At 39.9% G+C, this 18,333-nt stretch overlaps 1 protein-coding gene across 2 annotated transcripts in view; it reads left to right on the top strand.

Moving 5' to 3' along the window:
* Window positions 1–18,333, top strand: part of pkd1a (polycystic kidney disease 1a) — a 63,721-nt gene that overhangs the window by 33,494 nt on the left and 11,894 nt on the right. For both annotated transcript variants that reach the window (XM_087805721.1, XM_087805712.1), the window contains 20 exons: window positions 1,034–1,231; window positions 2,312–2,611; window positions 2,687–3,093; window positions 3,698–3,848; window positions 5,396–5,548; window positions 6,069–6,209; window positions 7,378–7,699; window positions 8,534–8,750; window positions 9,465–9,624; window positions 9,706–9,858; window positions 9,916–10,060; window positions 10,686–11,009; window positions 11,771–11,859; window positions 11,942–12,254; window positions 12,429–12,597; window positions 12,664–12,928; window positions 13,629–13,824; window positions 15,190–15,360; window positions 15,480–15,623; window positions 15,689–15,899. In XM_087805721.1, the coding sequence (XP_087661847.1) occupies window positions 1,034–1,231; window positions 2,312–2,611; window positions 2,687–3,093; window positions 3,698–3,848; window positions 5,396–5,548; window positions 6,069–6,209; window positions 7,378–7,699; window positions 8,534–8,750; window positions 9,465–9,624; window positions 9,706–9,858; window positions 9,916–10,060; window positions 10,686–11,009; window positions 11,771–11,859; window positions 11,942–12,254; window positions 12,429–12,597; window positions 12,664–12,928; window positions 13,629–13,824; window positions 15,190–15,360; window positions 15,480–15,623; window positions 15,689–15,899 (4,229 nt within the window). The remainder of the gene's footprint in view (window positions 1–1,033; window positions 1,232–2,311; window positions 2,612–2,686; window positions 3,094–3,697; window positions 3,849–5,395; window positions 5,549–6,068; window positions 6,210–7,377; window positions 7,700–8,533; window positions 8,751–9,464; window positions 9,625–9,705; window positions 9,859–9,915; window positions 10,061–10,685; window positions 11,010–11,770; window positions 11,860–11,941; window positions 12,255–12,428; window positions 12,598–12,663; window positions 12,929–13,628; window positions 13,825–15,189; window positions 15,361–15,479; window positions 15,624–15,688; window positions 15,900–18,333) is intronic.

The following is an 18,333-nucleotide window of genomic DNA, read 5'->3' as shown; positions in this document are numbered from 1 at the left end:
TTGTTCTTTTAGCTGGGTAGGATGAAATAACCACTGCCATTAGTCTGTGAATTTGTTTAAAAATTATTGTATTTTATACCTAAAATAAATACAATAAATAAAGTAAGATTTGAGAGCCAAAGAAAAGAAACAGATAATATGATGTGGTATAATGGAGAAAAAAACATTTCAGTATTTAATTAATTTTCTAACAGTCTTAAAATAGTAAATAAAAATAAAATTCCAAGGTATCTATGTGAAATATCACGAGTCTGCACTTTACAACTGAACAAAATAACCCTCACAATGATTACAACCTTAGCTTTATTTCTCTCCACTTTCAGCTCCACTTTAAATCCTTACCTCATTGACAGTGGCGTGCATGGAAACTTCCAGCAGCCTTCCAATAAGACTACTAAAGGAAAATAACTGCTGCGGAAAATAATAATAATTTGAAGTTTGCTGGAAGTTTCCAGGCAGAAAATGCTGAGTTGCAAGGTTGGCAGCAGCGATACTTACTTTTACTTACTTTAAATACAGTTAAACAGTCTTAAAAGATTACACTTAAAGAGAGGATCTTAATTGAGACGGAATACATTTTTAAGAAACTTAAGTATATTTGATGAGAAGATGAAAGGGAGCATCTGACGAGAGATATATAACTGTATTGTCACTATTGCATTGAGGACGATCTGCTGGTCTCCTTTCAGATTCTCCCAGATTAATGTGCCTATCACCCTCTTAAAACCCATCATTTAGAGATGATGGGAGCTATGTTCGCTCAGCTTGTTCTTATAGCGAACATGTGATGACTATAAGAGAGAAATTGAGAGCTATTGAGAGTCCATATGACAGGAGACTAGAGGCTCATCATTTCTGTTCCTTTTTTCCGGGGGAGAGATCTGGTCAGTGTATTTTTTTGTAAAAAAAAAACACAATATCCTCCAAATAAAACATATAACATACTTTTTTTTTTTTTAATCAATTGGAATTTTATTGTCATTATTATCAAGTAGAGTTTGGCCAAAATGACCGCTGTTTTCGTTGAAACCAGGTGAGCTACAAAAGGCGACACCTGCAGGTGGAGGTGATGGAGGCGGTGCGAGGACTGTCCATCAGTGGAGGCAGCGTGGCGATTCCTGTGGGCATCACAAGGTCCTTTGTGGCCAACATACTGACGGGTCAACCTGTCACTTTCCTCTGGACGTTCGATCTTCACCACCTCCATAAAACTCCAATCATGGCGAAAAATGTAAATTATTCCTTAGTGAATGTATGCCTTTTGTCATTCTTTTTTTTTAGAAGGTCAATTAAAATTGCATGCCTTTGAGGCTGACATTTTCAGTGTTTCAATCAACTATCATTATCTGCAAGTAATCATTTGTGGCTTAAATTGGCTCTGTAGGAAATGTTGTGACAGTCCTTCAACTGCATCCGGATAATCCTGTTAAATCTGAATTAATGTGAAATAAAAAGTAGTGTATAAAAATAGCAATTTATTCCTAATAAAATATAATTGACTATTTACATATTTATTCAATAGTAATTGGCGTTTCATTACATTATGACTTTTTCTGACATATTCTTGTTTATATTTTAAATCATTACACGTTTAAGTTAATCATTACACGTTTAAGTTAAACTAATGTGTTGTAAGTGTGTCTAAAATAAATGTTGGACCTCTATTTGTCTGTCTGTACAAAACTCTCTTTTCATTGAAATATTTACATTAGAAAATGTGTTAAAGCCCCGCCCTCTTAAATTGCTTTGTTTTCTTGAGATCAAATCGTGTTTATCATAACCACACACTCTGCTGTGATTGTTCAAGAGCAGAGGTTTGTCACCGTGTGTCATCAATTGAAAAAAGTCTCAACCTCCAAGGGACTCCTTGCATAGACAAATGATCAGACCACATGACTCTTGATGAAGTGATAACTGCTTTTGAACACAAAATGTGTTAAATCTTTAAAAGCTGCTGGAGTCGACTGTATCCTCTCGTCCTCAGTCACCACTGAGATTTTGTTTTTCTCTAGCTGCGGAGAAGCTAGAGCCAGAATTTTAATAACAACGCAAAAATAAATGTTAATTGTAAACACAAATTTAATTCAACATTTTATTTTAAACACACTTTATGGAAATTTTAACCATTATAGAACTATGATAAAAAATAAAATAGGATATGAAAGCTGATAGAGCGCTGTTGAATATTGATAAATTATCATGAAAAAAGAGCGCAATCTATCCGTTTACCAATGATCACCACACCCCAATGTCTAACCATGCATGTAAAGACTTGAGGTTCGTTGCTAACTCTCATCCTCTACCTCCTCAGGTCTCCTACACCCCAGAAGAAGCGGGTGTGTTGACGATTTTCCTGAAGGCCTTCAACTCTCTAAACGCTCAAAACGTCAGCACTCACATCATGGTGCAGAACGTCCTCACAGGAGCAACCATCGAAGCAACGCCACAACACACGTTTATCCACAGGAATGTGTCCTTTGTCGTTTCTGTCACACCCAAGTCCAACGCCGTGGGGTGTGTGTGGGACTTCGGCGATGGCTCTGGTCCATGGCAGACCGATTCCACGGTTGCAGCTCATGAATACCAGACTCCAGGACACTTTATGATCAAAGTATGTTTTTAGAGTCTACGTAAGACCATTTAAAATGTCAAACATATCTTTCTAAAACTTTTTTTTCTCTGTCAGGTGAACTGCAGTAACCTGGTGAGCTGGGTACTGGGCAACGTCAGTGTCAACGTGTTGGAGTGCGACGAGCCAGAGGTGCAGGTTGTTCAAGCCCCCCGCCTCGCCATCTGGCGCTCCCAGCCCACCTTGTTGGAGGCCACGGTGGACCTGAAGGGATGCACCACCTACGCAGTTCATTATCTTTGGCAGATCCTCTCAGCGCCCTCTTGTGGTAACAACAGGCGTGGAGACTCGTCGTCCGCTCAAGCCGTTCACCTTCCCGTGGAAGTAGACGTGCGACGACTTCAACTTTCTCTGCCGAAGATGACTCTGGCACCTGGGAACCACACTCTGGTGTTCTCGCTCTCGTATGACGGCGTGCCGCTACGGAAGAATGCTTCTCTTCAGCTCAGCGTCATGGCTGAAAGGTCAGTGACCTATGTTTTTTTTTATATACGAATGTTTTTATACAAAACACTAAAACACATACTGTATGTCCCTCAAGGAGCTCATGTCACGTGACCAAATAGAAAAAAAGGACGCGATCAGAAATGACGAGAATCTGCCGATAGGATAAAGATCACGATACATAGGCATCGATACAATTTATTGCGATATATCGTGATACTGTAGTAACAAGGATATATTTGTAGTATTGACGATACTTGACTCTGGTGTTGCAGAGTTCACAGACCACATGAATTGGTTTTGAAACCAAATAATGTTCAAACATCAGCTTTAAAAGCTGCTGGAGTCGACTGTATCCTCTCGTCCTCAGTCATCAAAGGCATTTTATTGTTCCTTTATCTGCGGAGAAATTAATGACTGCTACTACCTGTATACCTGTTTTGGACAAGCATCTTTTGTATATGTTTGTCTAAATAAACCCCTTTATATTTTTTCTTATCGTTAACTATTGATGTGTAATTGGTTTTTCATTCTGTTGACAAGTTCCAGGTTGCCTTTAAACTGAAAAATATCCTTCATATATGGCAACACTCCTTCAGCTCCGGTTATATTCTTTCCCCTCAGATTGATGCCCATCATTGAAGGAGGAACCTACAGGACTTGGTCCAAGACCCAGGATCTTCATCTGAGTGCTGAGCCGTCCTACGACCCCAACATGGACGGAGAGAGCCAATCTCGTCTTCACTACCAGTGGGAATGTCAGAGCACCTCAAAGGTACAACACACTCTCTGCTTCCTTGTTTGTATCGTTGAGAAGACCAAAGAGAAAATTGAAGCTGCAAAATGAAGAAATCAAAGCAAATATTCTCCTCCTGCGAGAGATAGATAGAATAGAAGAAAAGAACACCCTTTTCATGTTGCAACATCTTTTTCATCTCCTATCGCTTTCAGATTATTTGAAACTGAAAATGTGTACTGACCCGTTTTTCATCTCTATGCTATTAAATGGCCGCCTCTCTTTATGCAATATGCTGCTTGAAAACAAACTTTTTGTTGTTGTCAGATCAAGCCCTTTGTCATGTTGTTGGTAATGAAAAGGTTAATCTTCTGTCTTTAATAGTTATACTTTCAATCTTAAAAGAGCCGCCTGTTACCGCCCAAAAATCCTTAAAAACACGATTCCTGGCAACAATGGCATTGAGATGAAGAGGCCTTGGAGAGTTTCTCAACTCTCGTGTTATAGCCAAGCAGATAGGCATGTGACAAGTTATGTAACCATCGTTGCAGCTGCGTTTATATCACCATGCCTGGCTGTTAAACTTTCTCAACTCCATAAAGCCCATAGTGAAGTAAATATGTCCTCTGGGGATTATGCTCCATGAAAATGTTTTCCTGGAATACTTGCAACTAAAAAACTGAACATCCAACTGCAGACAATAAATGACATTCTTAACACCATACACAGTGCTTTAACCTTTTTAACCGACAAATTTAAAGAGTGAACATTTTTTTAATAATTAAATTCTATAATGTCTACACATTCAAACTTTTTTTTTGTGTGTGTAAAAAAAATTTATTCATTTTGAAATTCTTCTTTTTTTTACCCTTGTGTTCTCTCAGGGTCAAGGTGACCCAATAGCCATAACAATGTGTTTGTGGTATCCCTTGTGTTTTCTCTGGGTCAAGGTGACCCAGTGGCCATGACCATGTGTTTGTGGTATCCCTTGTGTAGTCTCCGGGTCAAGGTGACCCAGTGGCCATGACCATGTGTTTGTGGTATCCCTTGTGTTTTCTCTGGGTCAAGGTAACCCAGTGGCCATGACCATGTGTTTGTGGTATCCCTTGTGTTGTCTCTGGGTCAAGGGGAATGACCTCCCTGGCTTCCAGAAATACATACGCAGTAGTGGAGGTCGATCACCTTGACCTATAGACAACACAAGGGATAATTAAATTATTTAAAGAAACTCCTAAATATAGAAATTATATTTAAACATTAAAAACATCAACATTTCGATAAAAAACACATTTTAAATGTTAAATTCAGCCATTCAATATCCTAATGGTGCTGTTTATCATGATGTTGTTGATACCGGGGCAGCTCTGGGGGTCTGACTTCAATGAGAACCTTAGGAAAGAGGGTTGAATTTTGAATTTAAAAAAAGTGTTTCAATAAAGTATCTGTATCTTGTTGTTGTACTTGCAGTATTTGATTAATGCACTAAATCTTTAAAATTCTTTTGCAGGATTTTTTTCATTTGTGACTGACGTGTCAACTATTCATACAATTCAAAACAAACATCATAATTCTCTCTTTGTCTTCAGGGTCCAAAGCATTGTTCCTCCCTGTGCTTCGGACTGGGCTGTGACTACGCAGCCATTGGAATATCTGGCACTGAGTTGGAGGCCGGCGTTGAATACACCTTTAAACTGACCATCAGTAAAGACTGCATGACGCCAGAGTCCACAACCCAAACTGTGAGTGATTATTGAGCGTCACAACTTACACATACGACCAAAAAAACACAAGCAAAAATCTTGTTAATGTCAGATGGATCTGGAATAGAGATCAACACATCGAATGTAATTATTTATAGAGTCTTTGATTATAACGTGAAGATGAAACCACAAAATAAACGGCTGAAATACTAAACCTTTATATAGTGTCAATCAAAACTGATCAGTCTTTTTCGAGATGAATATTGTGTACGTGCATGTTTTTTATTTTAGTTTAATGAATGTAAAATTATTAATAAAAAAAAAGTATGAACTGTTTATTAGCTGCAGGTGTAACACGATACATTAGATCAACATATCTGTATTTTACTTTTAAATATGTAATTGCTTTTGATATTATTTCCGCCAAAAACTTTTTTCATCTTTTTGAATTGAGTCAAATCTTTACGCTTCCGTCTCGTAATTGGCTATAGTGAATTAAGGGGGATTTCAGACAATGAAGTGAACTAGAAAAGTGACCCTGTAGCCATGTTTTTTTCAGGTTCTGGTCCAGAGTGGTCCCATCCCGATGGTGTACCTGGAGTGTGTGTCCTGCAAAGCACAGTCCATGTATTTAGTCAGCCAGAATTCCTTCGTCTCTCTTCGGGGAACTTGTACCAATTGCCACAGCTTTCATCGATGGGTAAGAACCCTGAGTGTGATCATCTTAATATTCACTTCAACTCCAATGTATAAATAATTCGAAAGACGAATGACTAACTAGGGTTGTTAAACACAATCACCAAAGGGGACAAAATCTATAACAATCTTGTGGTTTGCCCTGCGACATATTGATTTCATTGATGACACTTTAACCTTCCATCTAAAAATCCAATTCCACAATAAAAGGTCACAGGCTTCAATCCAGTTTAAGGCAGATCTGGTTCTCAGTGATGTTATATTTAGTTGTCACCATTAAAACATCATTTCAAATCCTGGTGTCAAATGATTGACCGGCTTGGTTGATTAATGGCAGGGTTGATTAATATTGATTGATCACAATTAGTTACAATACATTTTATCATCATTTTGCTCGTAGATTAAAAAAAAAAGGCAAAATATTAATGTTCATAAACATATTTACCAGTTCATGTTAACATTCATCCACATTCAAGTGACTTTCTGGAATTATCCATGGAAAGTGTTGATCCACAAAATACAGACTTTCTCATATATTTATTTTATTTGTTATTTTAATGTAATTTTGTTTTTAAATGCGTGAGTGTTTAAGATGATGATTATACAGACACACACAATAATGTTGGTAAAATAGTTTAAGAAAAATTGACAATTCTACTTTGTAAATTTCGTAAATGTAAAAGGGCTCAAAGATTTTGATAATAATAGGATTCTATGGAAGTATAACAGTGCCATGATAATGTAGAATGGTTCAATTAACATTAACATTTAAAATGTTTAAATTGTTTTTTTAAGATTGAGCTTTTTTAATAAGTTAATTTAATAATCTATATTAAATTAAAATTTCAATTTTAAGTATATTTTCAAAACGAATGCATAATTCTTTAATAAAAATTGTTTTTTTTATATCAATATTTTTAAATTCCTTATTTCAATCCTTTTTAATTCAACATTAATATGTTGGTATAATAGAACCACCATTATGGCTGAAAGTAGCTCGGAAGTCTTTCGGTATTTTCAAGTTAAATAAACATATATTAATTTGATATTTAGAATTTATTTAAAAATTAAACCTTTCAATTTAATTTTTTTTTAACTAAATCATGAAGATAAACCTCAATCGTCCTTAACTAATGAAAACAATTTCTGCTTCTTCATCTGTTATTCTACAGCGTTGGTCGGCCATGACGCTGCAGAACAAGACCCTGATCCTGGACTCGTCCTCGACCACCACAGGAAGCGACGGCGTGAACCTAAAACTCCGGCAGGGCGTCCTGAGTGACGGGGACTCCTACATCTTCACCCTGCACGTCACCGACCCCGTCCTGGGCGGAGAGGGCGCCGCCTCCATCACCCTGCAGCACAACATGCCCCCTGCTGGCGGGGAGTGTCACCTGAGGGCGGGAGGGGAGGAGGGGGTGCAGCACAGGGTGGGAGAAGCCGGAGGCTGGAAAATACATACGCTGCAAGACAGAGTGCACTTCAACTGTTCAGGTAGGAAGTTTATCAGTGCGTCTGGATATTGAATAGTTGGATTTAACATTTAAAATGTTTGTTAGTGTTTAATTATTATTTAGGATTCCATTTTTACATTTTACATTTGTTTGGTCTCTGGGTAAAGCTGACCCCAAGGCCTGAGGGATTATGGTATCTCTTGTGTTGTCTCCGGCTCAATTTTTAGGCAATCATTTCCTTATTTAGAGGTTGTTTTTTGTTAAATAATTGAAATTCAAGAATAAAATATTTTCAAAATCAATCCAATCAATACACATACAGTTTGATATTCTACTTCAAATAATTCAAATCATTATTTTTTAATTCGCAGCCTTTTAAACTCGATATAAAATGTTTATTAATTAGAATGTACCATGAGAGATTCTTAGTCGTCATGTGACCGTCTACTCGTCACATCATTGGCTGAAAGTACTTGATCGACCCATTGTCTGTGGGCACTATGATACCACTATTTTTAAATTTACTTTAAAAGGGCTTACAATTTAAAAGAAAATGTATTAAGAAAAAATGTAGTTTGAAAGTTTTGCTTTTTAGAATATCAAATGTAAGTAAGTAAGTAAGTAAGTAAGTAATATTTATTTATATAGTGCTTTTCGAGACCAGGGTCACAAAGCGCTTAAACAATCAAAACAATACTCAAAAAAGTATATACTTTAAAGATCAAGATAATACTAAATGTAATAAATGTTCACAAATGAACAAAAATTAAGAAGCATTTCACACAAAATAACATTATGACCAGTTTCTCTTAGCGTCAGATTTGTTTATAGATAAACCCTGATCCACGTTCTCTTTTCTGATCCTCACATCCAGGTTACAGTGATCTAGGTGTTTCTGAAACACCTTTGCTCTACAGTCTGCTGGTGACTCGCTGCAGGAGAAACTACTGCGAGGAGTTCTGTGTGTACAAAGGCAGCAACCCAGAGCATTCTGCCTTCCTGCCACCAGGCTTCAAGGCATCGGATCACAGATTAACTGTGCATCTCACAGTGGAAGATCATCAGGGAGCTGCAATCACCGCCTTCAATGAGTAATGACTTTCAGCTTCAAAACATACTCACTTACACTGAATTTAACACAGCAGAAATGTAAAATATTACAGGAAGTTACTTTTTAAGACATTTTATTTAATAATTTGTCCCTCATTTGCCTATATTTTCTAACAGATGAGGGTCTAAAGAATGGAAGAAATGGATCGTCTTGCTTTTGTTTTTTAATATAATTGTTTTATCAATGAAAATATATATTTTTAATTAGAAAAAAATGGATTAATTCATGCAACTATAGTTTTGCATTGAAACACATTTTTTTATTATTTATATTTGTAATAGATTGAAGCTGCATTTTTTTTTTATCGAAAATGTATTGTTGTTATTAAAATATATTTTTTTACTGAATCAACTTTTTTCAATTAAAGCAACCTTTATTGGATTGGAATTATGGTTTTTGATTGAAGACCTTTTTATTGAAGTTTATGTCTATTAAAGGTTTGTTAAATATATTTCATTTAAATTTTAAAATGTATTTGTGTATTTAATCGAAGTAACTTTTTCTGATTTCTTTATTTTTTATTCATCAACGTTTGTGATGATTGAATAATACAGAAACAAATCGACTTTCATTGTCAGGGACGGACCTTCAGTTTTCTAGTTTAGAGACGTGCTCACAGTAAAAAAGGCTCCTAACCCAAAATTGAATCTTTGGCTAATTACGGCCTCTGATCTTTGATTCTTTGTGTGTCCAGGTCCATTCGAGTTCTGCTTCCAGATCCTCCACCTGAATACAACAGCCTTCTTCACTGGCTGGCTGACCTGACGGACACTACACTGAAGACCCTGCTGGAGCAGGGAGATTCCCAGAGGGTGCGGGAGTTGTCCCTGGCTCTCATCACAGTCCTGAACGAGGCAAGCAAGGACCCTTAGAATCTGGTGAACTCATGGATTCACACATCAGTTGGGTGACTTTTTTATTCTGTCGCCTTGTAGTATGAGTCGACCACCAAGCCCGAGTTGCCTTCCAAAGCAGAGCGGGGCTACCGGGCCAAAGTCCGCACCAACATCACCAGAGCGCTGACCTCTCTGGACCTGAGCACCGTCAGTGACATCCAACAGACGTCGGCCGCTCTCGCTCAGTGCACGGTGAGATGAAACCACGAGTGACGTCTGATGAAAAATGATGGTGTTTGTGATCGTCAGGCGGTGAGTCAAGAGTTCATCTGCGAGGAGTGTCAGAACAGCACTCTGGACAAACTGGAGTCCATGTTGGAGATTCTCCAGACCGACACCAAGCAAGGAACCGTCACTCCCACGGAGATCGCAGACAATATTCTGAACATCATGGGTGAGAAATTCTGTGAAAGTATCAGGATTTCTCTGATATCCAGGATTTTAGATTTTTTCAAATGTAGTTTATTTTAGGCATTGGATTATTTTTTAATAGCATTGAATAATTTATCAACAGACAAATCCAATGGAGCACTGAACAACTCACTCTAACTTTTAGATGCACAACAAGCTATAAAACCATTGATATTATTTATTAAATAATTTGATTTTATTATATTACTTCTTCTTCTCGCACTGATGAGCAACTTTTCAACCAATCAGACAAAACTTATTGAAGATCTTTTGACTGAGCTGCTTCTTTTAAACATCTCAAGGATTTTTAACAGTTTAATACAAAGACAAATGTTTTGCTAAAAAGTAAAATTCAACCCGATCATGTTGTATTAACAGCACATAATCACCATTTTTACTCTTGGTGGGTTCGATTCTGATAAAAAAAAAGTGTTGTTTTTGTGCGGAATAAAAGATAAATGATTGTAGTTTATACAGGGCTCTGCTCACAGAATGTTCTTTTGGCTACTTCTACTACAATGATCCCAGAGAGCTGATCATCAAGATCCTGCACCTTGAAAACGTATAACATTTGGACCCTTAATTTAACAATTAAACACTTTCCACAGGTGATCTAATCCACCAGGTCAGCCAGTCGGCCCCACAGCCGGCATACGTGGACGCCGCTCCAGATGTCTTCACTTCCTCGTCGCCCCCCACTCACGTTGAAGGTCAAGAAGGTCTCCTGCTCGAGCCGTCCTCTTCCGTGGAGACGTACCCTTTACGCGTGGCGGCGAAGGCTTACAACCTGTCGTCTGTGCTCATGCTCATCCTCATGCACGCCCGCGTCCTCAACGAGGAACCACTCGTGCTCAAGGGAGCCGAGATTGCCGCGGCAGGAAAATTGGCTGACCCTCAGAGTTTGCTTTGTTATCATGATAACAACACTCCAGGTATGTCGAGCATCTCCTTTTTCAGGTCTGAATGAAGGGGTGGGGGGAGGGTTCATAGTAGTTTATAAATAGAAGTGAGATTATCTCTTTAAATTGCGAGATAATCTTACTAATCTTTTGATCTACATATAGTTTCATTGTCATTTATTGCTTAACCTTTGATAAAGATCTTTTGGGGGGTTATAAATATGTTGCATTTTTTTTGTTTGATGATGTTTTTATTTTAAAAGCATCATTTTACATGTAAACTAGTAATCTACATTCATGCTAGCGTTATTTAAAACATGTTTTCTCCAAAAAGTCATTTTGTTTAGACATTTCAAAGTCGGTAAAATAGTGCCACCATTTCTAGATTGAAATTAAAAAAAGATAAGGATTGACACATTAAATGAAAAATGAAAATTAGATTTTTGGAATTAGAGTAACAAACTCTATGTGTAAAATAGTATTCATTTTGTAAACGTTCACATTTTTTAAATTGAATTATTAAAAAAAGAAAGATCAACCTTTCAGTATACAAATAAGATAAAAAAAATGATTAAATAAAAACAATATGCAAACTTTTCTATTGACTTTAGGGTAGAACTGTTATGTCTAGATAACACTGTTATGTCTAGATAAACGTTTTGTTATCAATTAATATATATTTTTTAAATGTTATCACTTTTTTTGGGGGATGATTGTCCACTCTTTCTTTCTGTTGATATAATAAATGATTATATGAGGTTCAGTGAGTTACACGTTTGATTCTGTCCGACCAGAATGTCAGCGCTTCTCCATCCCACGGGCCTTCAACTACAGTCTGGGGAAAGTAGCAGCTGGAAACAACATCATGCAGCTCCTGTTTCAGGTAAACTAATCTGGTTTATACAGTCGTCCATGTTTTTGACGAGAGGATACATTCGACTCCAAACTCTCTGTCTCTGCACCAGATGGAGTCCAACCCCTTCCCCTTCAACTATGTGGCCAACTACACCGTCTCCACTGAGGTGGCGTCCATGGAGTTCAGGACGGAAAACGGCACCCAGATTCCTATCTCTGGACTGGATGACAACATGGCCATCACCGTGGCTATTAACAACAGCAGCGGAGGAGAAAGTCTCAAGGAGCCCAGCGGGGGGAAAATCCCGGTGGCGGGAGCCGTGAACATAAGTCAGTGTGAGTCCGTCATCGTCCGGGTCAGCGCTGGAAACACCAACCATCAAGCCGGACTCTTCATCCAGCTCAACTTCACGTCCCTGGAAGGTGAACGTTCATATTTGTGTGATGCAACACGATGGTGGTCGGACTTTTAAGTCACATTTTTGTTCTTTAAGGATAATTATTTTTATGGAATTTTGTATTATGGTAAATCATTTTTTTGACATGATAAATATTGGCTGTTTCTTCTTACCCTAAAGTTGAATCTGCTTATTCCAGATGCCCAGAATAAAGTGGAGGAGGAAGAGGAGCCTTACATCACAGCTTTCCTTCATTCCCACGAGCAGCCGAACGAGTTTAACTGCACCGAGAATAAGAGAATCACCCTGAAGATGACTCGGGGTCACAACCTGGACCACAGGAATTACACCTTTTTCCTGTCGCCAGAGTGAGAATCCAACCCGTCTCCAGTCGTACGTATGTTGTGTGGAAGGTGACTCATGTGTCTCTCAAGGTCGTACGACACCACGTCGGACTACTACATCAACGTGAGCTCGTCCTGCGGTCGCGCCGCCGGTCCGGCCGGGGTTCACGTGGAGGTCAGCCTGTTCGCGTACCTCTGTCAGTACTTCAGCGAGAGCGAGCAGCAGTGGCGCACGGACGGGATGGTGCCTCTGGCCGAGACCAACGCCACCCGAGCCGTCTGCCGCACCAGACACCTGACGCCCTTCGCCGCCGGACTCTTCGTGCCGACCAACGCCGTCAGCTTCACGGTGCCGGTGAGTAAAAAAGCCTGTAACTATATCAGATTAATGAATGGTCATTAGTATTTAATATTGAACATTTCAAATGTTGAAACACTTCTTTAATCATCTTTAATCATTGAATTCAAAAGTTTGAATAACCTCAAAATTGCAATGAATTTTTTACAGATAGAGTTTGATATTCTTATTTCACTCGTTGGGAATACATTTTATTGGCTATAATTTAACATACTTTGTAATTCTGTATAAAGAAAATACCAAAAGAGTAACAAGCTACTTTCAGCCAATCATACGATGTGCAGATGATCACATGACGACCAAGATCGACCGAGAAAGTATAAACAGCCAGCAAAGCATATTTCAAGTTTCTCATGCATCTTAAAAAGTTAAAAACTACCACTGATAAATCTAGCGTCTACTTTCTGGTGTTTAGGGAGACTGTAGCTGATGGTGTTCTTTTATTGACTGGAAAAATATTAAATTTAAAAACACCATTGGGCTGTAACTTAAATATTTGTATTTCTTTTTTATAAAAAATAATGTTGTATTTCTTGTTCTTTTTTTTATAATTTCAGGCAGTATTTATATTTAATAACAATTTAAGCTGACTACCTGATAAATTGTACATATGTAGCATTAATTGCTAAAAAAAAAAAAGTCAACCTTTTAATATAGAAATGGTTTATTTCACTAAAGCGTTCCTCTCGTCACTCAGGGGCGCTCCGGAGCTCCGAGCCTGGTGGTGCTGCTGGTGTGCGTGTTGGGTTTGCTCTGCTATGTGGTTTCGGCGGCTATTCTGCACAAGCTTGACCAGCTGGACTTGCGTCGGGCAGGCGTCGTGCCTCTCTGTGGTCAAGATGGACTCTTCAAATATGAGGTTCAGGTGAAGACTGGCTGGAACAGAGGCGCAGGTGAGACGAATCCAAATCATTATTCCCAACAGAATTAGCCAAGATTAGTTTTATTTCTGAATCTACTACATGTGCTACCTCATTAATGTGAATAAATACAAAAAGGTTTTATTTTTAACACTGTATTTGAACACTGTAATCAGAAGACGACCTTCAACACGACCACAGAACTTAGTAGAATAATCGAATTGCTACTCATGGTGCCAACAAATCGGTGGACTCCAATCTTGCCTTTCTACAGTACTCTATTTGGTCGATTCGACTTCTTCGTTGCCATGTCCAAGAGTAATCGACAGCTGATATTGGTCGGCTGGGCTGCAAAGCATTATGGGAGCTGTTGAGATAGCTATTCCTGAGAGGGTTGGCAACTCATATACCATGAGGGTTTACTTCAGAACGTAACCCTCACAAAAAAAAAAAGGGACTGTAGTACTGTACTTTTCAGGACTATAAGTCGCTCCCGAGTACAAGTCGCACCAGCCATAAAATGCATAATAAAGAAGGTAAAAACATGTATAAGTCACACTGGAGTATAAGTCGCATTTTGGGGGGAAATTTATTTGATAGAATCCAACACCAAGAACAGACATGTCATCTTGAAAGGTAATTTAAAATAAAAATAGAATAGAGGCAACAACAGGCTGAATAATTGTACGGTATGTTACATGACACAACTGAGAACGTGCCTGGTATGTTAACATAACATATTAAGAGTTAATCAGATAACTATAGCATAAATAACATACTAAGAAGTTTACCAAACCATCCGTGTAACTCCAATTAACTAAAATCCAATGGAATCTTTATCCTCAGGTGTCACTTTTAAACAACTCCGGAGGTAGAAGATGCGGCGCTTCCTCTTCTACGTCAAAATTATCAACACAGGCCTAGAGCGCCCTCTTGCGGTTCAGTGTGAAAATAACATATGAAATGACATACCGGTAATAATGTGTTAATAATTTCACACATAAGTCGCTACAGAGTATAAGTCGCACCCCCGGCCAAAGTATGAAAAAAACTGCGACTTATAGTCCGGAAAATACGGTAGTTCGTTCAAAAATATTTGTATTGACAGAAGAACATTCAAGCACTTTAAAACATGACATAATGTTTTGGTTTTTAGATGATCATATAAACAAAACAAGCTACATTACATCAATGTTCATTACGGAGAAAAACAGTCGTCAGTTACCTTCAACTTCTTAAGTTTACCATGAAGATATTTTTCTTTCTAAATGAAGTGTCAGTATAATGCTGACAACCAAAGGTCGGGGCCCCAAGGAAACGGGTCAATGTTTGTTTGTCCTAGGATGTTTTAGTTTAACTGAGGCTTCATCGACAACTTACAATAATACCTTTTTCCAGGCACCACGGCTCACGTCGGAATCAGCTTGTACGGGCGCGAGAGCCGCAGTGGGCACCGACACCTGGACAGCCGGGGGGCTTTCACCCGCAACTCCCTCGACATCTTCCACGTCGCCACGGACACGAGCCTGGGCAACGTGTGGAAGCTTCGCGTGTGGCATGACAACAAGGGTAATGAATGGAGCGTGTGTTGATGTTGCTTCAAATGACTCCCTCAAGTGATTATTATTATTTGAAATTGTGTAGTAAAAATTGACGTGGCGTTCTTCTCCTACTGTGCGACTCCTCAGGTTTGTCTCCAGCCTGGCTGCTTCAGTATGTCCTCATCAAGGACCTGCAGACAGGAAGCAGCTACTTCTTCCTGGTGGAGGAGTGGCTGTCGGTGGACAACGAGAAAACGGACAGACAGGTGGAAATCGAGGCGGAAGCTTCAGGTAAAATCCAGGCTGTTTAGCGTTAAAGCGACATGAGCTTAAGTTACATTTTTTTTATCCTCCAGATGAGGCGTCGCTCCATCAGTATCCTCGTCTCGTCCGTTGGGAGCTGCAGAGGGCGCTGTGTGAGGGTCACCTGTGGCTCTCGCTGTGGGAGAAGCCTCCGCGCAGTCCTTTCACGCGCCTGCAGAGGGCGACGTGCTGCGCAGTGTTGCTGGAGTTCATCATTTTGGCCAATACGCTGTGGTTCAGCATCGTGGTGGACACGAGATACAGGTGTGTGTTCGTGTTCGTGTGTCAGTACATTTCCTGTGGAGGTGTATCAGTGAAACTTAACATCATTTTCAAGTGTTTTTTTCTAATAATTTAATTTTCTCAAACAATAAAATTCAAAATTACTATATTTAAATGGCAAATTGTTGTTTTAAAAAAATATCATCAATCATCAATCATTTAAAAATGTAATATTTTCCAAATTATATATAGCTATTTGAAAACATCCACCTGCTCTCTTTCTCAGTCCCTTGTTAAGTGACTGTCAATCAGGAGGATCTTTTCGGCCTCCTCAGACCATATGACTGACCTGGGGAAACTGCAGGTGCAGTGCAGGAGGCACTTCTTGGTCCTCTTGGGTCCTGGTGGTTTCAACCCTTCCCTGATAAATGACACAGATGGTCTTGGTCCTACACAAGCTAATATGTGTGCTATTGTTCCTCTCTCTCCAAATAGACGGTGGTTCTTCTTTTAAACCCTTTTGGCAAGTCCTCCTTTGTCCGTGCTTGCGCTCCAAGCTCAACAGCCCTAGACCTTCTCCCTTCTCCCTCAAGCTGCCAGACCTCAGTTTGGATCAAGTCCTCTTCTGCCTTTTCCCATTGCTGGAAATGAGTGGATCCTTCGTAGATCGTCAGTAGCCAAGAGACTATGAGTATCAGGCCGTGCTGGAAGAGCCAAGCCTTGAACTTGCCTGATCCATCAATCCTTTCCGGTCATTCCTCGGCCTGCATCTGGATCCTGGAAACATTGCCTCAGTCATTGAGGGATGTACCGTACCATTTGCCAAGGCACTCGATGGGGTTATCATTAATGGATGGTAACAAGCTGATATCCTACTGCAACTTTGCCGTTCCTAATCACCATGCTCCTAGACTTCTTTGGTTTGAACTTCATTCGAGCCAACGCTGTCTTCAGGATCGATCTTGCTTCTACATGTGTTGCCGTTGTTATGTTAAGCTTCTCTTGGGCGTTCCTCTAGGCTCCATTGTTGGCCCTCTAGATTCCTTACCTGCAGCTGTTATTAGCAGGATCATTCCCATCACAAGCATGATGGGGAAGATGGAACACCCTGCTCCATTTTCCTTGTCCAGGTCCCTGCCACCGGGTTGTGAACTGGTCAGTCTAAAAGTGTAACTCGAATCCTCCAACATATATCCAGCTATCATTGCCCTGATGTTGTGGGGCATGTGATAGTGCTCTCAGATCATCTGAGTGAGGATCCCAGTGCTGCCTCCCTTCTGGATCGACGTATCTACAAAGAATATTTTGCTTTACACATTCAGGAGAGAGATAGCACGAAACTGGCTGATTTCTGAGGAGTCCATTTCTTTTGGGTACAAAGCACTCTCTGGTTCTCTTCCAGGATGGTGGTATTACACCTTTCACCCATATCCTCCTCAACAGCCTCCATAACCTGCTGAGGAGGAAATGGCATTTCTTGTATACCTTATAGGGTATGGCTCTAGGTCCTGGGGAAGATGTGGACCGGGCTTTTTGTACTATGTCTTGGACTTCTCTCCATGTGGGTTCTCTGGCTTTCCTCGGGCATATTGCTAACCCAAGGCTTGGTCCCTAAGAGCGTCACTGTGGCTGTCTTCCAGGAACTGTTCCACAATTTCCTTGGTGCTGAGTTTTGCCAAACCTGTACGGGTCTCTGATAAACCGAGCTCGCTTCGCCTCTTCCTCAATCTCAGAGATCTTTCTGCGCTTCTCCACCTACGCAGTTGCCCTCCAAGATCCGTGGTCAGGTCTTTTATGCCTAACTGATCTTCGGGGCTGGATTCTTATATTGCCTGTTGAAAAGCCTTGATTTCTTTTCTCAGCTGTGAAATCTCCCTTTTCTGTTGTGCTTGGCTGCTTTGTACGCACTCCAGTGCAGCTTCTGTTCTCCTCAGTGCCACACCGTTCTCTAGCCATTGTGGAGATCCATGCCGTACTATTGTTTGCTAGGGGGCGCCATTTTACTTTCTGTCTCGTAGGTCGGTTTCCTGAATTAGCGTTAAGTGCGTCCCTGTCCGTCCTGTGGCTTTGGGGTGGACCAGATGCTAAGTGGTCTCCAGTACTGTGGGATGCTTCCATAATGGACTCCTCCATTCTCGCCACCTCCACAGGAGCTCTTGGATGGATTTAAGTCCCTTTGCATTCTTACAGATTCTCGCACATCTGGCAATTACACACTGTACACCAGCTTCTTCTTCTCTAAATATCTTGAAGGTGTGCTTCGGGTCTTTGTCCTTTTGTAGGACAAAACTGGTTACAATCAAGTGCTCCACAGGGTATGGCATGGTGCTGCGAAATGAAATGATAGCCTTCCTTGTTCAAAATCCCCTTTACCTTGTACAAATCTCCCACTTTAGCAGCACAAAAGCCTTCCCAGACCATCACATGACCTCCACCATGCTTGACGGATGAAGTCAGGGACTATTCCTATTTTTAA

This window comes from Callionymus lyra, chromosome 1 (genome assembly GCF_982586985.1).
Source record: "Callionymus lyra chromosome 1, fCalLyr1.hap1.1, whole genome shotgun sequence".
Lineage (NCBI taxonomy): Eukaryota > Metazoa > Chordata > Actinopteri > Syngnathiformes > Callionymidae > Callionymus > Callionymus lyra.
The sequence above is the reverse complement of the archived record's forward strand: the minus strand, read 5'-3'. Positions and strand labels throughout refer to the sequence as shown.